The 25,170-nt window shown below is 41.2% G+C and overlaps 1 protein-coding gene across 1 annotated transcript; it reads right to left on the bottom strand.

Annotated features, from left to right (window-relative positions):
• Positions 1-3,392: 3,392 nt before the first annotated feature.
• On the bottom strand, positions 3,393-24,959 carry hprt1 (hypoxanthine phosphoribosyltransferase 1). Its single transcript, XM_036970493.1, has 9 exons — positions 24,756-24,959; positions 22,317-22,423; positions 8,549-8,732; positions 7,818-7,883; positions 7,117-7,134; positions 6,930-7,012; positions 6,654-6,700; positions 4,426-4,502; positions 3,393-4,338 (listed from the first exon to the last, which is right to left on the bottom strand). Exons 1-9 carry the CDS (start codon positions 24,780-24,782, stop codon positions 4,291-4,293), a joined length of 657 nt encoding a protein of 218 aa, XP_036826388.1. The 5' UTR covers positions 24,783-24,959; the 3' UTR covers positions 3,393-4,290.
• Positions 24,960-25,170: the final 211 nt, after the last annotated feature.

Here is a 25,170-nt window from a genome sequence, read left to right as displayed (position 1 = left end):
CCACTAATTCTAATGGTTGAAACTAGGCCTACATAAGGCTGTGGTGGTGGTGGTAGGGGAGTAAATAGTTTCTGTAGGTAGGTGTGGCGCAATATTTGTCTGTACTTCATTCATAAAGAAATAATTCCTTTTTATTTCAGGGAATTGATATAGCGTTCCATGACTACATTTTTCCTGCAAAGTAAAATGATTTGATATCATGAACATTATTATTGAACATTATTCTTCGTAAAAAATAAATAAAAAAAGAGTGCCACGACAGACTGAAATGCTCTCCTCCCCCGACTACGCCATGGGGGATGATGTAGCCGTCACTGCAGCCTTGCTGGTGAGCATACAATGAAATGTAGGACTTTTTTTTTTTACGTTTCGGCGCCATTTTCGATTGGGTTGGAGGTAAGTTTGGATATTTTGGGGGATTATTTTTCGTGTATTTTTCTCATATTCACATCTGTTCAACCTATTCAGTAATTTGGTAAATTCTGAGGTTTAATTACTATAAACGTAATTTATTAAAATATACTTTGAGTTTGTAATATACGACTTTCACCATTTTGCGCAATGTCTTATTATTGCCGCTGACTTTATAATAAGGTAGAGGTTTTTGCTGATTATGCGTTATTTCACACATGACATAAGTCAGTGGCGCTGCATCGCATTGTTTAATTACCCGTAGCGCGCAAAAGGTTAGGCTACTTTGTTGCGAATAACAAACTTTAGCTGAAAAGATAATTGGCTACATCGATGCACGTAAAGTGAGCATGCTATTCCTGCAACAACATGAGTATAACTGCATTTCGAAATGTGTTCGTTTTTTTTTCAAAAGATGGGGAAACATTCTCTGAATAGGCTGATAAGACTATTAGTACAACACATATATAAGCCTACATAACATTATAAATAGTAGCCTATCATAACAATAATAACATTTTGTTGAAATGATGGGCCTTTTTAAGGATAGGCTATTTTGTGCACATGTTGAACTGCTTTAAGCCATAAAAATATAGTCTAGTAAGCAGAACCACATTGATTAAAAAAGCTATATTATTATTACCATTTTATGTGATGATCAATCAGTATTAGTACAAATGGATGACTGTGACACAGGCCACTGCTTTTGACAGAAAAGGGTAATAAGAATGGACATGTTGCAAAGGGTGCGCTTCGTCATGTTCTAGGCTGCCGTTATGCGTCATCAGTTGTTGCTCACGCTCAATTCACTATTCATTCAAATTTGAAAAAGCTATTATTTTCAGATTATACACATTTTCCTAACAATTATTGAAAAGTTTGACACAATATTGGCCTGCTGTTCTTGTACTGCATTTTAACATTGCAATATATGGGTAGCCTAACTACTATTTTTTTACAAGGCAGGAATTGTCACGAACTCAACCTAATCTATTCAAAGTCAAGGAGTCCTGTATGTGCCCTGGAGGTTTAGAGTTTAGGAAACGTAAACAACAAGCATTTTTTACTGGCGGTAAGGAGCCCTTGACAAATGGACTTCAAATAATACTTTAATAATGCCTTCCTTACTTTCTCAAAATGGCCACATTATTAGATCAATTGATGAAAACATTTGAAAACATTAAATTTTTTAACCATAGCTTATGGAGGCAGAAGGAAAGGAGGGAGGCTGGGCCTCTGCTGTTGCTCTAGTGTCCATCCGGAGGAGCTATCTATACCCAATGTTTTTACCCCCATTAATTTATATCAGGAAATGTACTGTTCTTACCAGAGATGAATACATTTATTTTGCATGAAAAATATCTAGACTTACAGGCCTTCCAATACATACTACTAAACATTATTTTGCTCCTTTGAGTACTCTTGGCCTAGCAGGGCCAGGTTAAGTCATCTCCTGTGAAAATAGCTGGCTGGAGATCACATTAATCTCTTTCCATATCTTTTGCATAACAGTTGATCCTCAATGGTATCCCAACCAACTTCCTATTTAATGCAACACATTTTACTATGTACACTTCATCTTGTTAAAGTTACCTTTGAACCAGTGAGCCCGTATTTCAGGCAGCTGTCGTAGCAGCACGTCATGATTTGTAGTGATAGTAAAGATGCAGACCATGAAGAGCTGCTGCTACAGCACCGTGACACTGTCCATCCTCTCGTCTCACAATGAAGTCAGTGGTTCAGTGGCCCCCAGTCAGGGTTGGCTCATATTGATTCCCACTGGGGCCACCCATAAGAAAATATATGCACACTCTACTGTAAGTCGCTTTGGATAAAAGCATCAGTTAAGTGGCATTAATTACATTAAGAGTCTGAATAATTTATTATTCTGAGTGTATTGGAGCATAGTGTCTTGGCTGAGTTTGAACTACAGTACTGGACAGAGCACAATGTTGATGATTGAAGACTTGATCAACACCTCCCCAATGCACTAAAGGACTAGACTGTTGGCTGGGCTGTAGCAGCACGTAAATACTGGAGTTGGCCTTATTCCGGTATCCAGTGTTACTGTTCTGCTGTAGTCAGGCCTGCCTACTACAACAGCCTGCTTTTTGTTTCACACTATAATGAACAACTGCATTATTTAATACTGGATCAACATTTTAACTAACCCATGATTAGTTACCCTTTTTAACTAACCCATGATACTTATTACCCATTATTACATGTTTTCTTAAAATTCAACTGTGGAACTGTCTATTTATAAGAACATTTTCATTGCCAGTGTGAAAGCATGTTTAGATGACATTCAGTGGTATAATGTACTTAAGTAAAAAACTATTTAAAGTACTACTTAAGTACAGATACCCAAAGAAACGACTTGTCAAAAATATTTGGACAACTTTTACTTCACTACATTAAGAAAATAATGTATTTGTAAGTGAGTGTGCCCCTGGCTATCCGTAAATTTTAAAAACAAGACAATTGTTCTCAGATTTGCTTAATATAAGGAATTTGAAATGTTTCATACTTTTACTTTTGATACTTAAGTATATTTAAAACCAAATACTTTAAGACTTTAACTCAAGTAGTATTTAACTGGGTAACTTTCAAATTTCTGTGAAGGCATCTTGACTCCTGTATGACAGTTGAGGACTTTTTCCACCACTGCACATATTGCTCTTGTAGGTTTTGATTTTGCTGACACAACTCCACAGAAGAAGACAGTTGATTTCCAGTGACAACGTTGGGGAGAACGCCTCTATGACAGCGGTGACGGATGTATCACAACCGGCTATGATTGGGAGTCCTATAGGGCAGCGCACAATTGCCCAGCGTCGTCCGGGTTTGGCCAGTGTAGGTCATTGTAAATAAGAATTTGTTCTTAACTGACTTGCCTAGTTAAATAAAATAATTTATATTTAACTTAATTATTTGGTACCACAAGCAAACCTTTTGGGGGGAAATCAGGAGTCATCTGAGGGGATGGAGCAGAGTTTAATGGTTGGGAGGGTAAAGAGAAAAACATTGTGATTGCATGAATCATTGTCATACAGTAGATGGAAGCTTAAAATACATATTTATAAAAGCAGATATGCATAAATGATCATAATATTGAACCATGTTCAAAGCTCGCAGTTTATTTTACAGTACTGTACTACTGATGGAACACTTCCATTTTTTGGGGAAAACTATGCAAACATGTTTTAAAAAAATAATATGTAATGTATTAGGATACCTGCTCCTTCCTTTGTCCATACCACTGAAACTATTATGTATAAGTAAAGGAATTTGGTCTTCAAGTGACGTACAAACTTTCAAATCAATGTCAAGCTAAAATCAAGTTTTGTGAAATGGAAAATAATTTAAATCTGAAGTAATTTTGACAATATGATGACTAAATGTTTGTTCTACTTCCTGCTACCGTAGCAGAATTTTTCTCAATAAATTACTAATCTACAAAAAAATAAACTCTGGGTATTGATCATTTTAACAGGGCAAGCAAATGTTCTATTTATTGAAAGAGATGACAGCATGCACATGGACTCACACATACCAATATGTCCAAGGCAATGTCACACCTCAGAAATGTTCAATCTTGACACTTTAATGTGTATGTGGTTTCTAGAGTGCAGCACAGCATGTGGAGGTTGAGAGAGGGGCTTTGCAAATCTGAGGGGCAATGTAAGTGTGTGTACACCTCAGGGACCCTGAGCAGAACATGTACATGTGTGTGTGTGTGTGTGTGTGTGAGCAAGAGTTTCCAGTGAGCTGCACCCTTGATTTGATTTTCCTGACCAAAAATATATATAAATCAGATATCAAATTAAAGCAACATAAAAAAAGAATGATAGACAACTAGAGGAAGGGCTGTCCTCTTCAGGCCTTGTATTTTTCCTTCCCTGTTTCACTAATGACACAGATGTGCTGGAAAACAAACAGAAAGGAACCAATGAGACCGTTTTACTCAACATCGTTTATCTAGCTGAGAAAATCTGTTGAAAAAGTACTTACATTTAAATCTCTGAAGTACTCGTTGTAGTCTAGCGCATATCCCACCACAAATTTGTCTGGAACCTCAAATCCTATGACTGAAAAATAAACAAATGAAGTAAGCGTGACAGGGTGGAACTATAGTTTTTGTCCATGTTTCTCAGGGGACCCTAATTGGTGTTAAACATGTGAAAGGTATAAAAAGCACCCTTTAGTCTTTTTCAGTAAAGAGCATAGAGTTGTATAGTAATCGCAATGTTGTTTATGTCCCATTATGGTGTCTGAGTGCACAGGCTTCCAAGTAGTTCTACTTCTCTGAGTTGGGAAACAAACTGAAAGGGTGCATTCTGCCCCCTTAGTATGTCGTTTGACCTTAAAACCTACTCCTTTAATAAACTTGGCTTGTTTTTTTGTGTGTTTTTTTTTACATATGTCTTGGACCATTTCCCTTAAATGGGCCTAGAACCTCTATTTAATCAGATGCATTACAGTGCATTCGGAAAGTATTCAAACTCCTTGACTTTTTCTACATTTTATGTTACAGCCTTATTCTAAAATTGATTAAATTGTTTTTACCCTCAAATCTACACACAATACCATAATGACAAAGCAAAAACAGGTTTTTAGTCATTTTAGCTAATTTATTTTTAAAAAATTAACAGAAATATCACATTTACTCAGTTCTTTGTTGAAGCAGTGATTATAGCCTCGAGTCTTCTTGGGTATGACGCTACAAGCTTGGCACACCTGTATTTGGGGAGTTTCTCCCATTCTTCTCTGCAGATCCTCTAAAGCTCTGTCAGGTTGGATGGAGAGCGTCGCTGCACAGCTATTTTCAGGTCAGTCCAGAGATGTTCGATCGGGTTCAAGTTCGGGCTCTCGCTGGCCACTCAAGGACATTCAGAGATGATTTTTATTTATTTTTTTACCTTTATTTAACTAGGCAAGTCAGTTAAGGCCTAGGAACAGTGGGTTAACTGCCTGTTCAGGGGCAGAACGACAGATTTGTACCTTGTCAGCTCAGGGATTTGAACTTGCAACCTTCCGGTTACTAGTCCAACGCTCTAACCACTAGGCTACCCTGCCGTCCCGAAGCACATCCTGCGTTGTGTTGGCTGTGTGCCTAGGGTCGTTGTCCTGCTGAATGGTAACTCTTCAGCCCCAGTCTGAGGTCCTGAGCCACCTTTGCAGGTTTTCATCAAGGATCTCGCTGTACTTTGCTCTGTTCATATTTCCCCCGATCCTGACTAGTCTCCCAGTCCCTGCCACTGAAAAACATCCCCACAGCATGATGCAGCCACCACTAATGCTTCACCGTAGGGATGGTGCCAGGTTTCCTCCAGATGCGACGTTTGGCAATCAGGCCAAATAGTTCAATCTTGGTTTCATCAGACCAGAGAATTTTGTTTCTCATGGTCTGAGAGTCCTTTAGGTGCCTTTTGGCAAACTCCTTTGGCTGGCCTCTCGACCAAAAACGCCTGATTGGTGAAGCGCTGCAGAGATGGTTGTCCTTCTGGAAGGTTCTCTGATGTCCACAGAGGAACTCTGGAGCTCTGTCAGAGTGACCATCGGGTTCTTGGTCACCTCCCTGACCAAGGCGCTTCTCCCCCGATTGTTCAGTTTGGCCGGGCAGCCAGCTCTAGGAAGAGTCTTGGTGGTTCCAAACTTCTTCCATTTAAGAATGATGGAGGCCACTGTGTTCTTGGGGACCTTCAATGCAGAAGGTCAACAGAAATGTTGGTACCCTTCCTCAGATCTGTGCCCAGACACAATCCTGTCTCAGAGCTCTTCAGACAATTCCTTCGACCTCATGGCTTGGTTTTTGCTGACATGCACCGTCGACTGTGGGACCTTATATAGACAGCTGTGTACCTTTCCAAATCATGTCCAATCAATAGAATTTACCACAGGTGGACTCCAATCAAGTAGTAGAAACATCTCAAGGATGATCAATGGAAACAGGGTGCACCTGAGCTCAATTTCTAGTCTCATAGGAAAGGGTCATTTCTAAAATCTGTTTTGACTTTGTCATTAAGGGGTATTGTGTGTAGATTGAGGAAATGTTTTTATTTAATCCTTTTTAAAACAAGGCTGTAAAGTAACAAAATGTGAAAAAAGGGGTCTGAATACTTTCTGGATGCCCTGTATCGGTCATCATTATAGTTCATGTATGTGTGACAGCACAATGCCTCAGGCTATTGATTAAGATGATTCACTGAAGCCATTTAGCAGTGTTGAAGTGAACTCACAGTCTGGTGTGTAGCCAACACTCCTTGGTGTCCTCTTCACCAACAAACTGAAAGCACAAACCAGGAAGTTGGTCATGTGACTGATGGTGTTAGAGAATTAAAATACAAAGGAAAACATGACAGTTGAAGGTTTCCATATAACTTCTCTGTAAGCAGAAGTAAGTTGCACTGTACGGTGCCTTTGCTTGATTCTACATTTACATCAAAGATGTATGGACAAATATTTAACTTTTTATAACACTGCAATGTAAGATAGAGACTTGGGGATTACTTTACCTTGCAACTTTTACCATTTTTGGGTTGTACTGTTTGAGAAGTTGCAGCAAGGTCTTCATGGTCTTTCCTGTGTCAATAATGTCCTAAACATATGACAAAACAGTGGGTGTCACTGCCAAATGTCTATAATGCTGACATAGCAAAAGGTTTCAAACTTAACAATGAGGAAGAAGTAGTCATAACATACCTCCACAATCAGGACATTCTGTGTAAAAACACAACATTTAAAAATAAGAGGCAGAGACGACAGAGTGTAACTGTTAGCCTATATCAAATATAAAAGCTACTCCAGAACCCATTTAGAAATGTGACCTTGGATCCTGTTGAACCCTGCAGCCATTATAGTTATGCCTTCTTGTACTTTAGACTGCATGAGAACCCCTTCAAAACTTTTGTCAAAGTAAAAAAAAAAAAAAAAAAAGTTTTTACGTGTGGCCTTATTTTTCACTTTCTATGCTTATAGTTGATCCTCCAAACTTTGTATTTTTGTTTCGTTAAAGAGAAAATTGGTAAACACATTTTGCTGAGTCATGGGATTCTGATGTAATATGAGTTGTTTTGGAGCATTTCTAACATGCTTTAGATCCATTTTCATAATGCATTGTAGTCTGTGGCAACTAATGACTCAGCAAAAGGTGTCAACCAACTTTCTCCGTAAAGAAACAAAATACCCCCCCCCCCCCAAAATAAAAACTATTTGGGGGAGCGACTACAAGCAGAGGAAGAGTGAAAATAAGGCCACATGTAAAAATGGGTGAACTTTCCCTTTAAAGAAGGTTACACATTTGTCTGACTGCAAACAGTGGAGGCTAAACTAGGTAACTGAGGAATGATCCAATGTTTGACAGACAGATCTATAGAAAAGGTCAGTTGAAAATGTTTCTTTACCTTCCCTGTCAGTGTAGACAGGTCATCCCCTCCAATGACTTTGATTTCACCTGTAGATTGGTCATTCTGTGTAGACATGTAATAAACAGGTGAACAGGGATAGGGGACTTTGTCCAGACAGGTCTGCTGTTATTGACATCTCTAGTATCTAGCAGTAAGAATCCATAAACAAAGAGCTGCTTCTTAATGTATTATATCAAACAGCTGAGTGTGTGTGTGTGTGTGTGTGTGTGGGTGGGTGGGTGGGTGGGGGGGGGGGGGGGGTACAAATACAGATGGAAATGTAGTACTAATAGCAGCCAGTCTTAGTATTTACCAAGTAAGCATTTACCAAGTTAGCATTTATTGTGGATACAAGCCTAGTTGATTGTCAGTCAAAACACATTTAAGGTAGTGCATGTTGACATTTGGCTCAAAGGTCAAATGAAAGCTTAGGTGCAATTGTGAAACCAATGGACTGAATAAAACATCATGTTCTTTCCATTATGCAGTTTTTGGCAATGCCTGTAATAAATAAATAAAATAACAATAACATAAACGCTAAATACTTCTAATATCTATAATAAAATAGTAATAACTCATGAACTACATTCCAAATGGCTCCTATTCCCTTTATAGTGCACTACTTGTGACTACTTTTGACCAGGGCCCCTGCAGGGCGTGCACTTAAAAGGGAATATGGTGCCATTTGGGACACAAATTTGAAGAACAGAGCGAAGAGTGAGCCTTACGCAGTAGCTCTTGAGGCGGATGAAGTCCACTGTCATAGGAATGGAGCGGTCACTGTTACGGTTTAGGGCCTTGATGTAGTCCAACAGGTCTGCAAAGAACTTGTAACCCCCCTTGAGCACGCAGAGGGCCACGATATGGTGCCCCCCCATGTCCTTCATAATCTCCCTGGCTAGCCTCTCTGTCCTGTAGACAGGGAGAGAGAGGGTGGTCAGTCAGCACTGGTTCCTGTTTCCCATGTCTGTTTGAATAAGGGGCTACACTCTTAGAAAAAAAAGGTGCTATCTAGAAACTATAAGGGTTCTTCGACTGTCTCAATGGAAGAACCCTTTTAGATTCCAGGTAGAACCCTTTACACAGAGGGTTCTACATGAAACTTAGAAGAGTTCTGCCTGGAACCAAAAATAGTTATCCTATGGGGACAGCTGAAGAACCCTTTCGCAACTAGACTGAACTGCCAGCCTCACGTGGATGTGATCAGTTAATTCATTTGATTATAAAAAAGTTTGTGGCTGTAAATCTAAATCCTTGTGTAAACAAGTAACATAGGCTGAATGAGTAAAACAACTAACATAGTAGTAAAATAATTAACATAGTAGTAAAATAACTAACATTAAAAAATGGCCAGCTTGAATATGTATTGCAATTGAAGCTTAGTTGACATGTTCTTTCATTGCAACATCTATGGATCTGCCCCTTCCCCCCCAATTTTGACTAAATGACATACCCAAATCTAACGGCCTGTACATCTGGACCTGAAGCAAGGATATGCATATTCTTGATACCATTTGAAAGGAAACACTTTGAAGTTTGTGGAAATGTGAAATTAATGTAGGAGAATATAACACATTAGATCTGGTAAAAGATAATATTGGAATGTTGGAATCGGCTAAACTTTGATCATTGAGATAGTAAATGAATGATAGGAAATGAAAGAGACTGGATTTTATGTCTCTGAGGAAAGACAGATGGACATCTGTGTATTAGATGAAAGAGGGGTTGAGGTCATGAGGTGAGGACAGATTCTCTTAAGAGAGTAATAAATGTTAGGAATCCTGTTACCCTCTTTATTAGCTTCCTGAAGAGCCAAAAAATGTAAGGATTGGAGAGAAAGGGGAGTGTCTTAAGTGGGATGTATATAACTGTGATGTGAGAAACGTTTTGCGGTCTGATTACAGCTGTACAGAACCTTTGGGATAGAATTAAACTCAGTTAAAGCTTCTCTAGTGTCCGTGGGTTATTTACTCTGAAAAATAAGAGCCTAACAGAGGGTGCTGCGAGCAGGGTTCACCACGGTTTGTAGTCAAACCATAGAGTCCACATCAGTGGAACAGGAACCGGCACAACAAACAAGGTAGGCTAGTTCCTAGATCTGTTTCCACTCATTTTGGGGAGATGGGGGAGAATCGTTGGCTGAACTAATTATGGGATATGGACCTGGAGAGCCTGAGTTTAATTATATAAGTCCAGTGTGTAACGACCGGTCGTAGCTTTATAGTAAATGGTAAGGCCCGGCAGGTAAACTCATACAGGCTGGTACCTGTAGGGTAAGTCCTAGGGGGTAACTCCCTAGTAGATTGGTTCCTGCTAGTACTATAAGGTCAATAGTAAATCCCAGTGGATTAATACCTGTGATTACTATTAATATAGGGTGAGTCCCGGAAGGTAAGCCCGCGCAGGCTGGAACCTGCGAAGGGTGAGTCCTAGGGGGTAAATACCAGCCGGCTGGTTCCCTGCATAGCTATAACCGGGTGAGAGAATAGTTGTATTCTACCAATTCGGGTGGAATATGGGTAAAATTTAGCAAATTAGAAGAAAAAAATTGGACCACATTTTCCTGCTGACGGAGAATTAGAATCAAATAAAATAATTCAGGGAGGCAATTCTGAATTGGCACGAGGACATGAAACCAGAATCAAAAGCTCAATATACGAGCGTTTTGATGCAGCATTCTATCAACGGAAAATGCGTAACGCTGAACCCATAAAGCGTGACACCAGTACTTTACTACAGAAGGCCTGGGAACGGGAGTGGATTGTTTAAATTTGCGCTTCTGCTTTGATGACGGGGGTGAACCCTGTGATCAAAACGGTAATTGCGGATTAGTTGATTTAATTCAAGACAATGTTTTAAGAGTGGAATATGACTCCACTCACCTCGCAGACATGCAAGGGGTTAATAGGTTTCAATGACCAGGATAAAACTAAGAAACATCAAAGCGTAAGGAGATAGCTCCCTGTTTTAGTCCCACATCTATCGGGCATTGGAAGAATGAGTGTAAGGTGAGAATGGAACATAGTGCATTAGCAGGAAATGCAGCTATACAAGAGTTTGCATGTTTTTCAAAAGAGCAACAACTAATCGTTTTGAGGTTAGCAAGAATGGAACTTTCACCTAGCGGCTTATAGTTTCTGTTTGATTAATAAGTGGTTCATAGAGATTACAGTTTCTATGTGATGGAAGACGTATTAGATCACGTTTTACCTAACTTTTAGTAGAGTACCGATGGGATTTACAAAGAGTCCCACGTGGTATCATTTTACATTGAAACAATCGTTAAAAGGGTGTCAATTGTATGTTCTGTGTTGGTACAACACGTGGACGATTTGTTATTAGCGTCAAAAGACAAAGAAAGTCATATGCGAGACCGCACCACATTGGTAGACAAGTTAGCGGAACAGGGCCATAAAGCATGTATGACAAAGCACAACATGTTACTAGTGCAAGATGGACAAGATTGGAGTTAACGTTAAATGGGGAAAATCTACAATTTCATAAGATTGGTGCTTTGCATCCTGCGTTGTTAATGCCGTTGCCTGGGGAGGGTGAATCGCATACATGTGACCCAGATCAGATTACTCCAAAACCTAGGCCTGATTTGCAAGAGACAGAATTGGAATCAGGAAAAGTATAGTATCCAGATGACTCTAGTTACATGAACACAGAAGGGAATAGAGTAAAGGAGTGCGCTGTGTGTGGTAAGCATTTGGAGAAATTCATCATTTGGGTACATTGTGGTCACCACATGTTAGCAGCGACAGGTACACCAATAAAAATGGTCTGGAGGTAGATGTATTATTAGAATAATGTCAGTTAACCAGTAAATTAGCAGTGGTGAAATGTGAAGCTCATACAAGTCGTACAGATAAAATCGCCATAGGTAATCGTAAAGCAGACGAAATGGCTAAGGTGGCTGCCGTGGTGAGAGAAAGTGTTATGGAACCACATGCATATATTGCGGATTCCTTACGATGAGACATTGGCTAAATTTGCCACAAGAAAACGTATTTTGGGTTGAAGATTCTAGGCGAAATGCCAAGGGAATGGATTCTAAAGGTAACACATTTAAATTATATGACCAAACACTCATTGCAAATGCAGAAGGCCTTAGGATTTGTCTAAATCATTAGACATTCTATGTGGTTTTATTTTTAAATACATTTACGTTTGATGTCTTATTCTGGAATAGGATTCTAGAATGGCCGAAAAGGTGGAAGGGTCACGCGTAGGTAGCATAGGGGTACCAAACCTAAAATGAACTTTACATTTTTTGATATGGTATGATGGATATGAAGAATCACGAGGAAAAGGAGACCCGTGAATCATTAGACTCGGTGGAGAGATACTATCGCCGTGTAGTGGGATTTATTTGAAGGAGCCTTTTCAATTCAGTTGAAATGAGTTTGCAGGAGGATGAAATGTTTGGAAGAGGTATTTAAATGGTTTCCGAAGGACAGGGAAAGAAAAGGAGAGGAAACATTTTGATGATGACAAAATCCCTGAATATAAAAAACTCCTAATAAAGAATGATCAACTTCATTAGGAATTAAATAGACAGGGGAGTTTCAGCATAAAATTCATGAGAAACACCATTCTCTATCCAAATTGTACCATTACTTTAGGATATTATTATTATTTTTGTAGGGAGTTATAAAGAGTTGTAATTCTAAATAGTTTATTTTTGATTGAACATGTGTTTTTTTTAATCACGTATTTGAAAGGGGTAAACAACCAGTTCCCTGAGGTCCTGGTTTTTAGGGTACTTATACAGTGGTACTGTGTTCAAGCTGCATATAGAAAGTGGTCCTGGTTTTTAGGGTACTTATACAGTGGTACTGTGTTCAGGCTGCATATAGAAAGTGGTCCTGGTTTTTAGGGTACTTATACAGTGGTACTGTGTTCAGGCTGCATATAGAAAGTGGTCCTGGTTTTTAGGGTACTTATACAGTGGTACTGTGTTCAGGCTGCATATAGAAAGTGGTCCTGGTTTTTAGGGTACTTATACAGTGGTACTGTGTTCAGGCTGCATATAAAAAGTGGTCCTGGTTTTTAGGGTACTTATACAGTGGTACTGTGTTCAGGCTGCATATAGAAAGTGGTCCTGGTTTTTAGGGTACTTATACAGTGGTACTGTGTTCAAGCTGCATATAGAAAGTGGTCCTGGTTTTTAGGGTACTTATACAGTGGTACTGTGTTCAGGCTGCATATAAAAAGTGGTCCTGGTTTTTAGGGTACTTATACAGTGGTACTGTGTTCAGGCTGCATATAAAAAGTGGTCCTGGTTTTTAGGGTACTTATACAGTGGTACTGTGTTCAGGCTGCATATAGAAAGTGGTCCTGGTTTTTAGGGTACTTATACAGTGGTACTGTGTTCAAGCTGCATATAGAAAGTGGTCCTGGTTTTTAGGTTACTTATACAGTGGTACTGTGTTCAGGCTGCATATAGAAAGTGGTCCTGGTTTTTAGGGTACTTATACAGTGGTACTGTGTTCAGGCTGCATATAGAAAGTGGTCCTGGTTTTTAGGGTACTTATACAGTGGTATTGTGTTCAAGCTGCATATAGAAAGTGGTCCTGGTTTTTAGGGTACTTATACAGTGGTACTGTGTTCAAGCTGCATATAGAAAGTGGTCCTGGTTTTTAGGGTACTTATACAGTGGTACTGTGTTCAGGCTGCATATAGAAAGTGGTCCTGGTTTTTAGGGTACTTATACAGTGGTACTGTGTTCAGGCTGCATATAGAAAGTGGTCCTGGTTTTTAGGGTACTTATACAGTGGTACTGTGTTCAGGCTGCATATAGAAAGTGGGCCTGGTTTTTAGGGTACTTATAGAGTGGTACTGTGTTCAAGCTGCATATAGAAAGTGGTCCTGGTTTTTAGGGTACTTATACAGTGGTACTGTGTTCAAGCTGCATATAGAAAGTGGTCCTGGTTTTTAGGGTACTTATACAGTGGTACTGTGTTCAGGCTGCATATAGAAAGTGGTCCTGGTTTTTAGGGTACTTATACAGTGGTACTGTGTTCAGGCTGCATATAGAAAGTGGTCCTGGTTTTTAGGGTACTTATACAGTGGTACTGTGTTCAAGCTGCATATAGAAAGTGGTCCTGGTTTTTAGGGTACTTATACAGTGGTACTGTGTTCAGGCTGCATATAGAAAGTGGTCCTGGTTTTTAGGGTACTTATAAAGTGGTACTGTGTTCAGGCTGCATATAGAAAGTGGTCCTGGTTTTTAGGGTACTTATACAGTGGTACTGTGTTCAGGCTGCATATAGAAAGTGGTCCTGGTTTTTAGGGTACTTATACAGTGGTACTGTGTTCAGGCTGCATATAGAAAGTGGTCCTGGTTTTTAGGGTACTTATACAGTGGTACTGTGTTCAGGCTGCATATAGAAAGTGGTCCTGGTTTTTAGGGTACTTATACAGTGGTACTGTGTTCAGGCTGCATATAAAAAGTGGTCCTGGTTTTTAGGGTACTTATACAGTGGTACTGTGTTCAGGCTGCATATAGAAAGTGGTCCTGGTTTTTAGGGTACTTATACAGTGGTACTGTGTTCAGGCTGCATATAGAAAGTGGTCCTGGTTTTTAGGGTACTTATACAGTGGTACTGTGTTCAAGCTGCATATAGAAAGTGGTCCTGGTTTTTAGGGTACTTATACAGTGGTACTGTGTTCAAGCTGCATATAAAAAGTGGTCCTGGTTTTTAGGGTACTTATACAGTGGTACTGTGTTCAGGCTGCATATAGAAAGTGGTCCTGGTTTTTAGGGTACTTATACAGTGGTACTGTGTTCAGGCTGCATATAGAAAGTGGTCCTGGTTTTTAGGGTACTTATACAGTGGTACTGTGTTCAGGCTGCATATAAAAAGTGGTCCTGGTTTTTAGGGTACTTATACAGTGGTACTGTGTTCAGGCTGCATATAGAAAGTGGTCCTGGTTTTTAGGGTACTTATACAGTGGTATTGTGTTCAGGCTGCATATAGAAAGTGGTCCTGGTTTTTAGGGTACTTATACAGTGGTACTGTGTTCAGGCTGCATATAGAAAGTGGTCCTGGTTTTTAGGGTACTTATACAGTGGTACTGTGTTCAGGCTGCATATAGAAAGTGGTCCTGGTTTTTAGGGTACTTATACAGTGGTACTGTGTTCAAGCTGCATATAGAAAGTGGTCCTGGTTTTTAGGGTACTTATACAGTGGTACTGTGTTCAAGCTGCATATAGAAAGTGGTCCTGGTTTTTAGGGTACTTATACAGTGGTACTGTGTTCAGGCTGCATATAGAAAGTGGTCCTGGTTTTTAGGGTACTTATACAGTGGTACTGTGTTCAGGCTGCATATAGAAAGTGGTCCTGGTTTTTAGGGTACTTATACAGTGGTACTGTGTTCAGGCATTCATATAGAAAGTGGTCCTGGTTTTTAGGGTACTTATACAGTGGTACTGTGTTCAGGCTGCATATAAAAAGTGGTCCTGGTTTTTAGGGTACTTATACAGTGGTACTGTGTTCAGGCTGCATATAGAAAGGAATATGTTAATTATATGTTAATAAGGGATGACAGTAACTTCAAATAGACTGTGATATGTATTGCGCTCTTCGTGATCTGGTAACTTAGAACATGTTTTTTTCAGCAGTAACATTATGTTATGCTTTTTGATATTTGTCGTAGAGATGTTATTAAGAAAAGGTTAATGTCATAATTCGCCAGAGAGTCAATGTTTGTCTAGTTTCCTGAAACAGAAATGTAATGAACTTAACTGTTGTTATGATCTGTGTTTTTTTGAGGTTATCATGGAAGATGAGGTCAGATCGTGTTTCAATGCATGGTAGAAATAATTTGACCTCAAAACCCTCCCTAACCGGCTGAAGAAAGAGCGACGAAGGCGTGCTATGAGAGACAGTGACTTTTACCACTCCTATCTGAGTCCGAGCCAAAACCAGGGCGCTGAGAGAGCTTGTGGAGTGAGACCAGGGCTGGGGTGCTGAGAGAGCTTGTGGAGTGAGACCAGGGCCGGAGTGCTGAGAGAGCTTGTGGAGTGAGACCAGGGCCGGGGTGCTGAGAGAGCTTGTGGAGTGAGACCAGGGCTGAGGTGCTGAGAGAGCTTGTGGAGTGAGACCAGGGCCGGGGTGCGGAGAGAGCTTGTGGAGTGAGACCAGGGCCGGTGCTGAGAGAGCTTGTGGAGTGAGACCAGGGCCGGGGTGCTGAGAGAGCTTGTGGAGTGAGACCAGGGCTGGGGTGCTGAGAGAGCTTGTGGAGTGAGACCAGGGCCAGTGCTGAGAGAGCTTGTGGAGTGAGACCAGGGCCGGGGTGCTGAGAGAGCTTGTGGAGTGAGACCAGGGCTGGGGTGCTGAGAGAGCTTGTGGAGTGAGACCAGGGCCAGTGCTGAGAGAGCTTGTGGAGTGAGACCAGGGCCGGGGTGCTGAGAGAGCTTGTGGAGTGAGACCAGGGCTGGGGTGCTGAGAGAGCTTGTGGAGTGAGACCAGGGCTGGGGTGCTGAGAGAGCTTGTGGAGTGAGACCAGGGCTGGGGTGCGGAGAGAGCTTGTGGAGTGAGACCAGGGCTGGGGTGCTGAAAGAGCTTGTGGAGTGAGACCAGGGCCGGAGTGCTGAGAGAGCTTGTGGAGTGAGACCAGGGCTGGGGTGCTGAGAGAGCTTGTGGAGTGAGACCAGGGCTGGGGTGCTGAGAGAGCTTGTGGAGTGAGACCAGGGCTGGGGTGCTGAGAGAGCTTGTGGAGTGAGACCAGGGCCGGGGTGCTGAGAGAGCTTGTGGAGTGAGCGTGGAGAGAGAACAAGCTCAGGTAGGAGAAACGGAAGTATCTACTTGGATATTAACATCGGGACATTATCAAGGGCCATGAAATGTGACAGGCAAAAGTTACATGTGCCGTTGGGGAAATGAACTGTAAACGATATCTGAAGAAGACACGTTAGAATGATAAGTGCCGGGTGAAGGACGGGGGGGTAACTATTTAAACTGAAAATGCATTGAGATACTGATCTTTCTTTACCAGGCCACCCATGACAGGAAAACAGGGAAAAGGGGGGATGTAATGAGAAGAGTTATGACAGGCAATAAAATGTTGTTTAACAATGGGATGATCTGTGCTAAGTTGGCAAACTGGAATTTGAGCCCTAGACTCAAAGTAAGAACTGAGGTCAGTCATTCTACATTCGGGTTGGATCATTTATAAAATGTTTTAGTTGTGATTGGGATACAGCGAGAGAATTGCTAAAGCACGATGATGGGTGGATGCGCTGCTAACATTTATGTGGCCGAGAGTCTCCAGAAATGTATCTCTAAGTGTCATCTTGAGGGGAGGTGGTTTGTTTGGGAGACTGACTGGATGATAGCTTGGGACGAACATTAAAGTTAAAAAAAATTTGTTTTACCCTGTATTAAGAGTTTTTTATGTTACATTGCATCAATGAGTGGTGCTAACTATTAACTAAATAACTATTAAACATGTACTTCGTTTCTCTTTTCAAGTCAATATGTTTTTAGGTTTGGTGGAACATGAGGGTGTTCATTGTTCCAGAGGAGGGAATGATGTGTATTGACTAACTGATGTGAGAATGTGTTAGTAGGTTTATAACTGTAGAAAATGCATTAGGAGTATCGTGTGTTATGGGTTAGATGTAATGATAGAGGAGTATCATTCCTAGAGACTGAATATTGTTACAGGAGATAGAGCTAACTGTACACAATATGGGGATTTAATTGAACGTTACACATACAACAAAATAGCAACAGATCCCTGTATACAGGAGGCCACGTCGCCAGAAGGACTAGCTACAGATCCCTGTATACAGGAGGCCACGTCGCCAGAAGGACTAGCTACAGATCCCTGTATACAGGAGGCCACGTCGCCAGAAGGACTAGCTACAGATCCCTGTATACAGGAGGCCACGTCGCCAGAAGGACTAGCTACAGATCCCTGTATACAGGAGGCCACATCGCCAGAAGGACTAGCTACAGATCCCTGTATACAGGAGGCCACGTCGCCAGAAGGACTAGCTACAGATCCCTGTATACAGGAGGCCACGTCGCCAGAAGGACTAGCTACAGATCCCTGTATACAGGAGGCCACGTCGCCAGAAGGACTAGCTACAGATCCCTGTATACAGGAGGCCACGTCGCCAGAAGGACTAGCTACAGATCCCTGTATACAGGAGGCCACGTCGCCAGAAGGACTAGCTACAGATCCCTGTATACAGGAGGCCACGTCGCCAGAAGGACTAGCTACAGATCCCTGTATACAGGAGGCCACGTCGCCAGAAGGACTAGCTACAGATCCCTGTATACAGGAGGCCACGTCGCCAGAAGGACTAGCTACAGATCCCTGTATACAGGAGGCCACATCGCCAGAAGGACTAGCTACAGATCCCTGTATACAGGAGGCCACATCGCCAGAAGGAACATTTGCTGTGATAATAGCATCACATCTCCTGCAGAGTGTGATTAAGAGACATGTGACTCAAGAGTTTTTGTACGGTTGGATACTCTTCCAACGCCCCCATTTCTGACAGCTGGTAAACATTTGACACACCTCCCAGTAGATTGGGACCGAACCGCAGTAAATGGTAAGTGTCAGAAGGTGGCTACTTATCAACTGTTGGGGCCCAGAGTCTACACGTTAACAAAGGTGTTTACAAAGGGGTGGGGGCAAATCCGCAGGTACCAACTGTAGCAGAATACAGGAGGTCAGTGGAGATGTTGGTGGCTAGAGACCAAGGGATAAACTGGGAAACAGGTAGGGGGTACCTGAAAGGTTCAGTCCTAGACTTATCAGTAAACCACGAAGACAATAGGAGAGCAGGAGACAAATTCCGAGCAATAGCTATTCTCACAGCAGTCCCTATAGGGACAGTAACAGGAGCAGTAGTAGAAGCGTAGAATGCTATATTGATAGCATGGAATGGGACTACTGCGCAAATGAGGGGTATTGTGAGACTATAGTCATGGGCCATGTTGGAAGTAGCAATGGTTACTTTAGTAGCAGTGTTGGGATATCAGTTTATGGCGACTCATGTCACATGGATTGGTTACTGGTAACTGGGGGACCGATGATGCGGTTATTCAAATATCAAGTATGTTCTCAGGAAATAAACCATGTGTTGCAGTGTGTATATCCTCAGGTGGAAGCAGAGATAACCAAGGGCACGGGTTGAATTCTGGAGATTGAGTGTACATTAAGAGACACCAGGCGGGGTGTTGGAACAGCATTGGTTTGAGAGACACTACTCCATACTAGAGGTCGACCGATTAATCGGAATGGCCGATTAATTAGGGCCGATTTCAAGTTTTCATAACAATCGGAAATCTGTATTTTTGGGCGCCGATTTCCGATAATTTTTTAAAAATATATATTTTTTTAAATACCTTTTATTTAAAATGGGCAGGTCAGTTAAGAACACATTCTTATCTTCAATGACGGTCTAGGAACGGTGGGTTAACTGCCTTGTTCAGGGGAAAACGACAGATTTTCACCTTGTCAGCTCAGGGATTTCAATCTTGCAACCGCACAGTTAACTAGTCCAACGCTCTAACCATTGCACTCCACGAGTAGCCTGCCTGTTACGCGAATGCAGTAGAAGCCAAGGTAAATTGCTAGCTATCATTAAACTTATCTTATAAAAAACAATCAATCATAATCATGAGTTATAATCCAGTTTAGCAGGCAATATTAACCAGGTGAAATTCTGTAATTTCTCTTGCGTTCATTGCACGCAGAGTCAGGTTATATGCAACAGTTTGGGCTACATGGCTCATTGCAAACTAATTTGCCAGAATTTTACGTAATTATGACATACATTGAAGGTTGTGCAATGTAACAGGAATATTAAGACTTATGTATGCCACCCGTTAGATAAAATACAGAACGGTTCCGTATTTCACTGAAATAATAAACGTTTTATTTTCGAAATGATAGTTTCCAGATTCGATCATATTAATGACCAAAGGCTCGTATTTCTGTGTGTTATTATGTTATAATTAAGTCTGATTTGATAGAGCAGTCTGACAGAAGCAGCAGGCCCGTAATCATTCATTCAAACAGCACTTTTGTGAGTTTTGCCAGCAGCTCTTCGCAAGCACAGCGCTGTTTATTACTTCAAGCATATCAGCCTAATGGCTGGTGTAACTAATGTGAAATGGCTAGTTAGTTAGCTGGGTGTGCGCTAATACTGTTTCAAACGTCACTCGCTTTTAGCTTTTGTGGAGCGATGGGTAACGATGCTTCGAGTGTGGCTGTTGTCGATGTGTTCCTGGTTCGAGCCCAGGTAGGAGCGAGGAGGGGGACGGAAGCTATATACTGTTACATTGGCAATACTATAGTGCCTATAAGAACATCCAATAGTCAAAGGTGTATGAAATACAAATGGTATAGAGAGAAATAGTCCTATAAATACTATATTAACTACAACCTAAAACCTCTTACCTTGCAATATTGAAGTCTAATGTTAAAAGGAACCACCAATTTTCATATGTTCTCATGTTCTGAGCAAGGAACTGAAACGTTAGCTTTTCTTACATGACAAATATTGCACTTTTACTTTCTTCTCCAACACTTTGTTTTTACATTATTTAAACCAAATTGAACATGTTTCATTATTTATTTGAGGCTAAATTGATTTTATTGATGTTTTATTTTAAGTTAAAATAAGTGTTAATTCAGTATTGTTGTAATTGTCATTATTAACAAAAAAAATTACATCGGTATCGGCTTTTTTGGTCCTCCAATAATCGGTATCGGCGTTGAAAAATCATAAATCGGTCGACCTCTACTCCGTACAGTACCTGCAGTGGTTAAGATCGTCATGTCTCTCCGTGGGGGGGTGCATAGTTTTCACGTAAAGTGAGATCCCACTGCATAATGGGTGAGTGAAGACACCATGGCACAGGAAGCAGAGCGAGAGAGAGACTAGATTCCACTGTAAGACATACAGATGGTTGGGTCTGGGAACTACAATAAACATCAAAGTTGGATTGGGGTTTAGCTGCTTTATGGGTTAATGCATCATATGATAGAGTAGAGGATAGAGGGGTACTGTGAACAAAATGTTGAAGGCATTGATTTGAAAGCAGATACAGTGCTGAGTTGCCTCAAGAGGATGGAACATGGATTAGGGATAGACACTTGCATATCAGGTGTTGGTGCCTATCAGGTGAAATGGAGAAGATGGGGAACAAAGTGAAAATGACATGACTTGGGAACACCTCTCAGAACCTGGGGCCTAAAGGGGAAGACAGGGTGGAAGCATGAGGAAGCTTTTTAGGGATTTCATTTTTGTGGAACCCAGCAGGAAATTATCCTGGAGGCATAGAGTCAGGTGAAGAGAGAGTGGGAATTCAGACTTTGGTTTTCATGCATATATAAATATGCATAGCTTATCACATTGTTAATACTGTTATGTTTTATGTTGTTTTTTTTTTTTGCTTTCCAAGTTTTGTGCTATCACTCTCTTAGGAACAGAAGGGGAAAGTGGAGAAACTAAAAGCTGCTCCATCTGCCATTGAAGGAGACCGCAGATTGTTTGTCCGTTTGTTTAATTCATGTTTTATAATCATGTTCGTTTTTTTCTATTCATGTTTTATTATTGTTTATCCATTTAAGTAATTTCCAAGTTTATGTAAAGTGAACATTAGGACACTATTGTTCAAGAGGAAGGACTATTAGAATCGGCTAAACTTTGATCATTGAGATAGTAAATGAATGATTGGAAATGAAAGAGACTGGGTTTTATGTCTCTGAGGAAAGACAGATGGACATCTGTGTATTAGATGAAAGAGGGGTTGAGGTCAGGACGTGAGGACAGATTCTCTTAAGAGAGTAATAAATGTTAGGAATCCTGTTACCCTCTTTATTAGCTTCCTGTAGAGCCAAAACATTTAAGGGTTGGAGAGAAAGGGGAGTGTCTTAAGTGGGATGTATATAATTGTGATGTGAGAAACGTTTTGCGGTCTGATTACAGCTGTACAGAACCTTTGGGATAGAATTAAACTTAGTTAATGCTTCTCTAGTGTCCATGGGTTATTTACTCTGAAAAATAAGAACCTAACAACCATCATCTTTGAAATGCAAGATTAAGGCCATAATGTATTATTCCAGCCAAAGGCGCAATTTAGTTTTTGGCCACTAGGTGGCAGCAGTGTATGTGCAAAGTTTTAGATTGATCCAATGCATTTATGTTCAAAATGTTGTGGTGTCAAGACTGCCTAAATGTACCTAATTGGTTTATAAATACATTTTCAAGTTTATAACTGTGCACTCTCCTCAAACAATAGCATGGTATTCTTTCACTGTAATAGCTACCTTAAATTGGACAGTTCAGTTAGATTAACAAGAATTTAAGCTTTCTGCCAATATCAGATATGTCTACATCCTGGGAAATGTTCTTGTTACTTACAACCTCATGCTAATCACATTAGCTCAACCATCCCGCGGGGGACCCACCGATCCTGTAGAGGATTTATTAAGACCACACTGCTAGTAACAACCCACCTGTCAAGGATGAGTCCATGTGGGATGTAGACCCGGTCTAGGTCATCAGCATAGTGCTTTGGGATGCAGAAGAGGTCCAGGTCATATCCCTGCTCATCATCGCTGATCTGGAACACAGATCACATGCTGACAATCTACCTGATCAATGCCATGTGTGATGTGGAACTGCTATGACGCAGTAGGGAAAGGGTTAAAGAAAGCACATGGGTGTTATCTAAACGGGAGACAGAGAGAAGTAGGGCAGTGGGAATAGAGGTGAAGACACTAAAGGTTGTTCACTTCACAACTATCACAATGCACCCTCCCCTCTGTCTGGTATCACTGGTGCAACTGACTTCTGGCAGAGCAAATCACACCCACACTTGCTGCCGCAGCTTCAGACTCCTCTCAATACTGACCGAGGCAGGTGAGAGCAAAACGCACATTGCCAGCCCCAATTCTAGGAAAGAGGAATCAGTCCACTCCAATCATGCACCCCTCCAGCTTCTATTAAAGACTCCACTGTTTGTCCCTGGCATCGACTTTGAACTAATACAAGATTACTCTGCGAAGAAGTCTCTCAATTTATATAAACACTGCCTCTTTTCAGAGATGCCATACTAATTCTGGAAGCGATATACCCCATATGTTTTCAAATCTAATTTCCTACTGAGGGGTCAACAGCCCTGCACTTGAATCCAGAGAGCGGGATGTGTGTCCCAAATGGCACCCTATTCCCTATATAGTGCAGTACTTTTATATGGAATAGGGTGCCATTTGGGATGCACAGAGAGCTTCATCAGAGTCATGTGACAGCAGAGTGGCCACCAGACCAGGCCCAGAGGTGCCCAGGGATTGGGGTGTGATCACGGGTCTCCTGCCTGCCCTGGCCCCTGGCTGACATCTACACACTCTGTAAGACCATATAAAAGGGTTACTTATTATAACAATGTAGTTACATGTAGGCCGAAGCTACATGCACTGTGGATAATCCTATGAGACATGCCCTCACATTTTCTGACCTGGGACAACTGTGTGTTCTCCTTCCCATGCCAGTCCAACTGAAATATATTCCTATGTACTCATGTGATTTGGCTCAGAACAGATGAAGTTCACGTGCAGAGAAATAAGGACTGATAATGAGCCATGCAGGTACTAGGCAGTTGTCTGGGGACTACAGATCCTACAGCAGTCTTCCTCCCACCTGCTGTCTACTACAGGTGCTGCTGTACTGGGCTCAGCTGGTGGGAGAACAGGAGAACAGTTCCCTCAAACTATCTTATAGCTCCACCAACAGCACATCACATCGTACTATGTAGCACTATAGTCACAAATGTGCAATCGAGTCATTATTAAACCAAAAAGAGCCCTCCAAAAGACGACATAACAACCAAGCTATGAATCATAAGTTGACCTGAATGTAAGCTTGTACTAGTGTAGAGAAATGTACTTTGTAACCTTGTGAACGCAATGTGTGTTGTTATGATACAATAATTCCTATCTAAAGATGGAGTGAGGCATTCCTCCCCGCAGTGGCCCTCTCTTACCTATCTCTTTTAAACAAGGGCCAACTTATCAGCAGTAGGGGTGAATGTAACACTGTAGTTTCTCCTACAGACTAACTGACTCTCCAAGCCATGTCTGCTAAATCTGCTGCATTCAGCATGTTGTCTGTGTCATCAATCGATAACAAGTTTGATAGCAAAAAGAAATGCTATACTGACATAGGCAATCAAATGTGTTATTCTGTTAGGAAATGGCTACAAAAGCTAAATGTGTTCTTCTGCAATTTACATCTTCTTGTACTTCTGTAAATATATGGTGAAATATAATGGTGAAATGCAAACCAGTGAAATGAGGACATCATGCTGGTTGCAGTACAGCAGTAATCCCCAAAAGCCTGTAGGCTGTGGTTTTCCAAAAATAAACTATTCTGGGTGACAGGACTGAACCAAAAAAATGTATTGGTTGGAGAGACAAGAAATAACCCGCCCCATATGGCATGCATATATATTCGTTTCGAAGTTAGATGATATAACTTGCATTTTGTTCGTATTTTACAGAAAACTACTCTAGTGCTATTATTGGTCAATTGAATATGTATCCGTATATTCGTCCTACTGTATGAATCAAGATTAGTGGTATGGTAAGTATAACATGTGCCATGCGTGTTAGCACGCGTGCGATGCCCCAGGCCGCGCTTAGTTATGTAGCTAGACAGCTATTTTTGTTGTTGAGATGAACATGAGTGATTAAAGGTGAGCGTGCGATGACAAGTTTGAAGCATTACAAAGGAACACATAAAGGACATCGTAATAATTGGGAAAATGTACATTTACAGGGGCGTATTTCCGCTAAAAAAAAGTAGTTACGACCCATTCCTCTTTGACTTGAAATAGCAGTCATGCTGAGTTCGCAATATGAACGAACACCCATTTGAATCAGCGTTGCAAGACTTACCACAACACAGGGGCTGCTTGACGCCATGTCCGTATCGTCGTTTAGATCACGACCCGCTTTTTCTCCGACAAAATTATTGTTTTTGCTAGTCTCTGTCACCTAAAATGAGTTTCACCTCTTTAACAGCAGACCACCTAGCAACCTACGTACAGTAGATCTTCCGCAAAACCTCTGCAGGACGTGCGGAGCTGGTTGTAGGACTGAATAACGAATCAAATGAGGGGAAATCCTGATGCACCGCCCATTTTGGGTAGAATCTGTCATCGCCATGAAATCATGTAGACTAAACGCAATGCGGGGCACTGCATGATATTCCCATCACTATGAATATGGAAAATGGCAACGTCAATTACCAAGCAGTTTCTTCAAACCATGCACCTGTAATGTAGCATTCTAGCTACCCAATTGATCAATA

The sequence above is a fragment of the Oncorhynchus mykiss genome, chromosome 31, assembly GCF_013265735.2.
Source record: "Oncorhynchus mykiss isolate Arlee chromosome 31, USDA_OmykA_1.1, whole genome shotgun sequence".
Taxonomy (NCBI): Eukaryota; Metazoa; Chordata; class Actinopteri; order Salmoniformes; family Salmonidae; genus Oncorhynchus; species Oncorhynchus mykiss.
Note: the sequence above shows the minus strand (reverse complement) of the source record. Positions and strands in the feature narration are given on the sequence as shown.

What these genes read in the sequence shown, in the direction of transcription:
- hprt1 (XM_036970493.1), bottom strand. Translation starts at nt 24,782, where the DNA reads ATGGCGTCAAGCAGCCCCTGTGTTGTG. An exon ending in CAAGCAGCCCCTGTGTTGTG is followed by an intron (nt 22,424 to 24,755) that starts GTAAGTCTTGCA and finishes TCTGTGTTCCAG; the next exon opens with ATCAGCGATGATGAGCAGGG. An exon ending in AAAATGGTAAAAGTTGCAAG is followed by an intron (nt 6,701 to 6,929) that starts GTAAAGTAATCC and finishes TTGTGCTTTCAG; the next exon opens with TTTGTTGGTGAAGAGGACAC.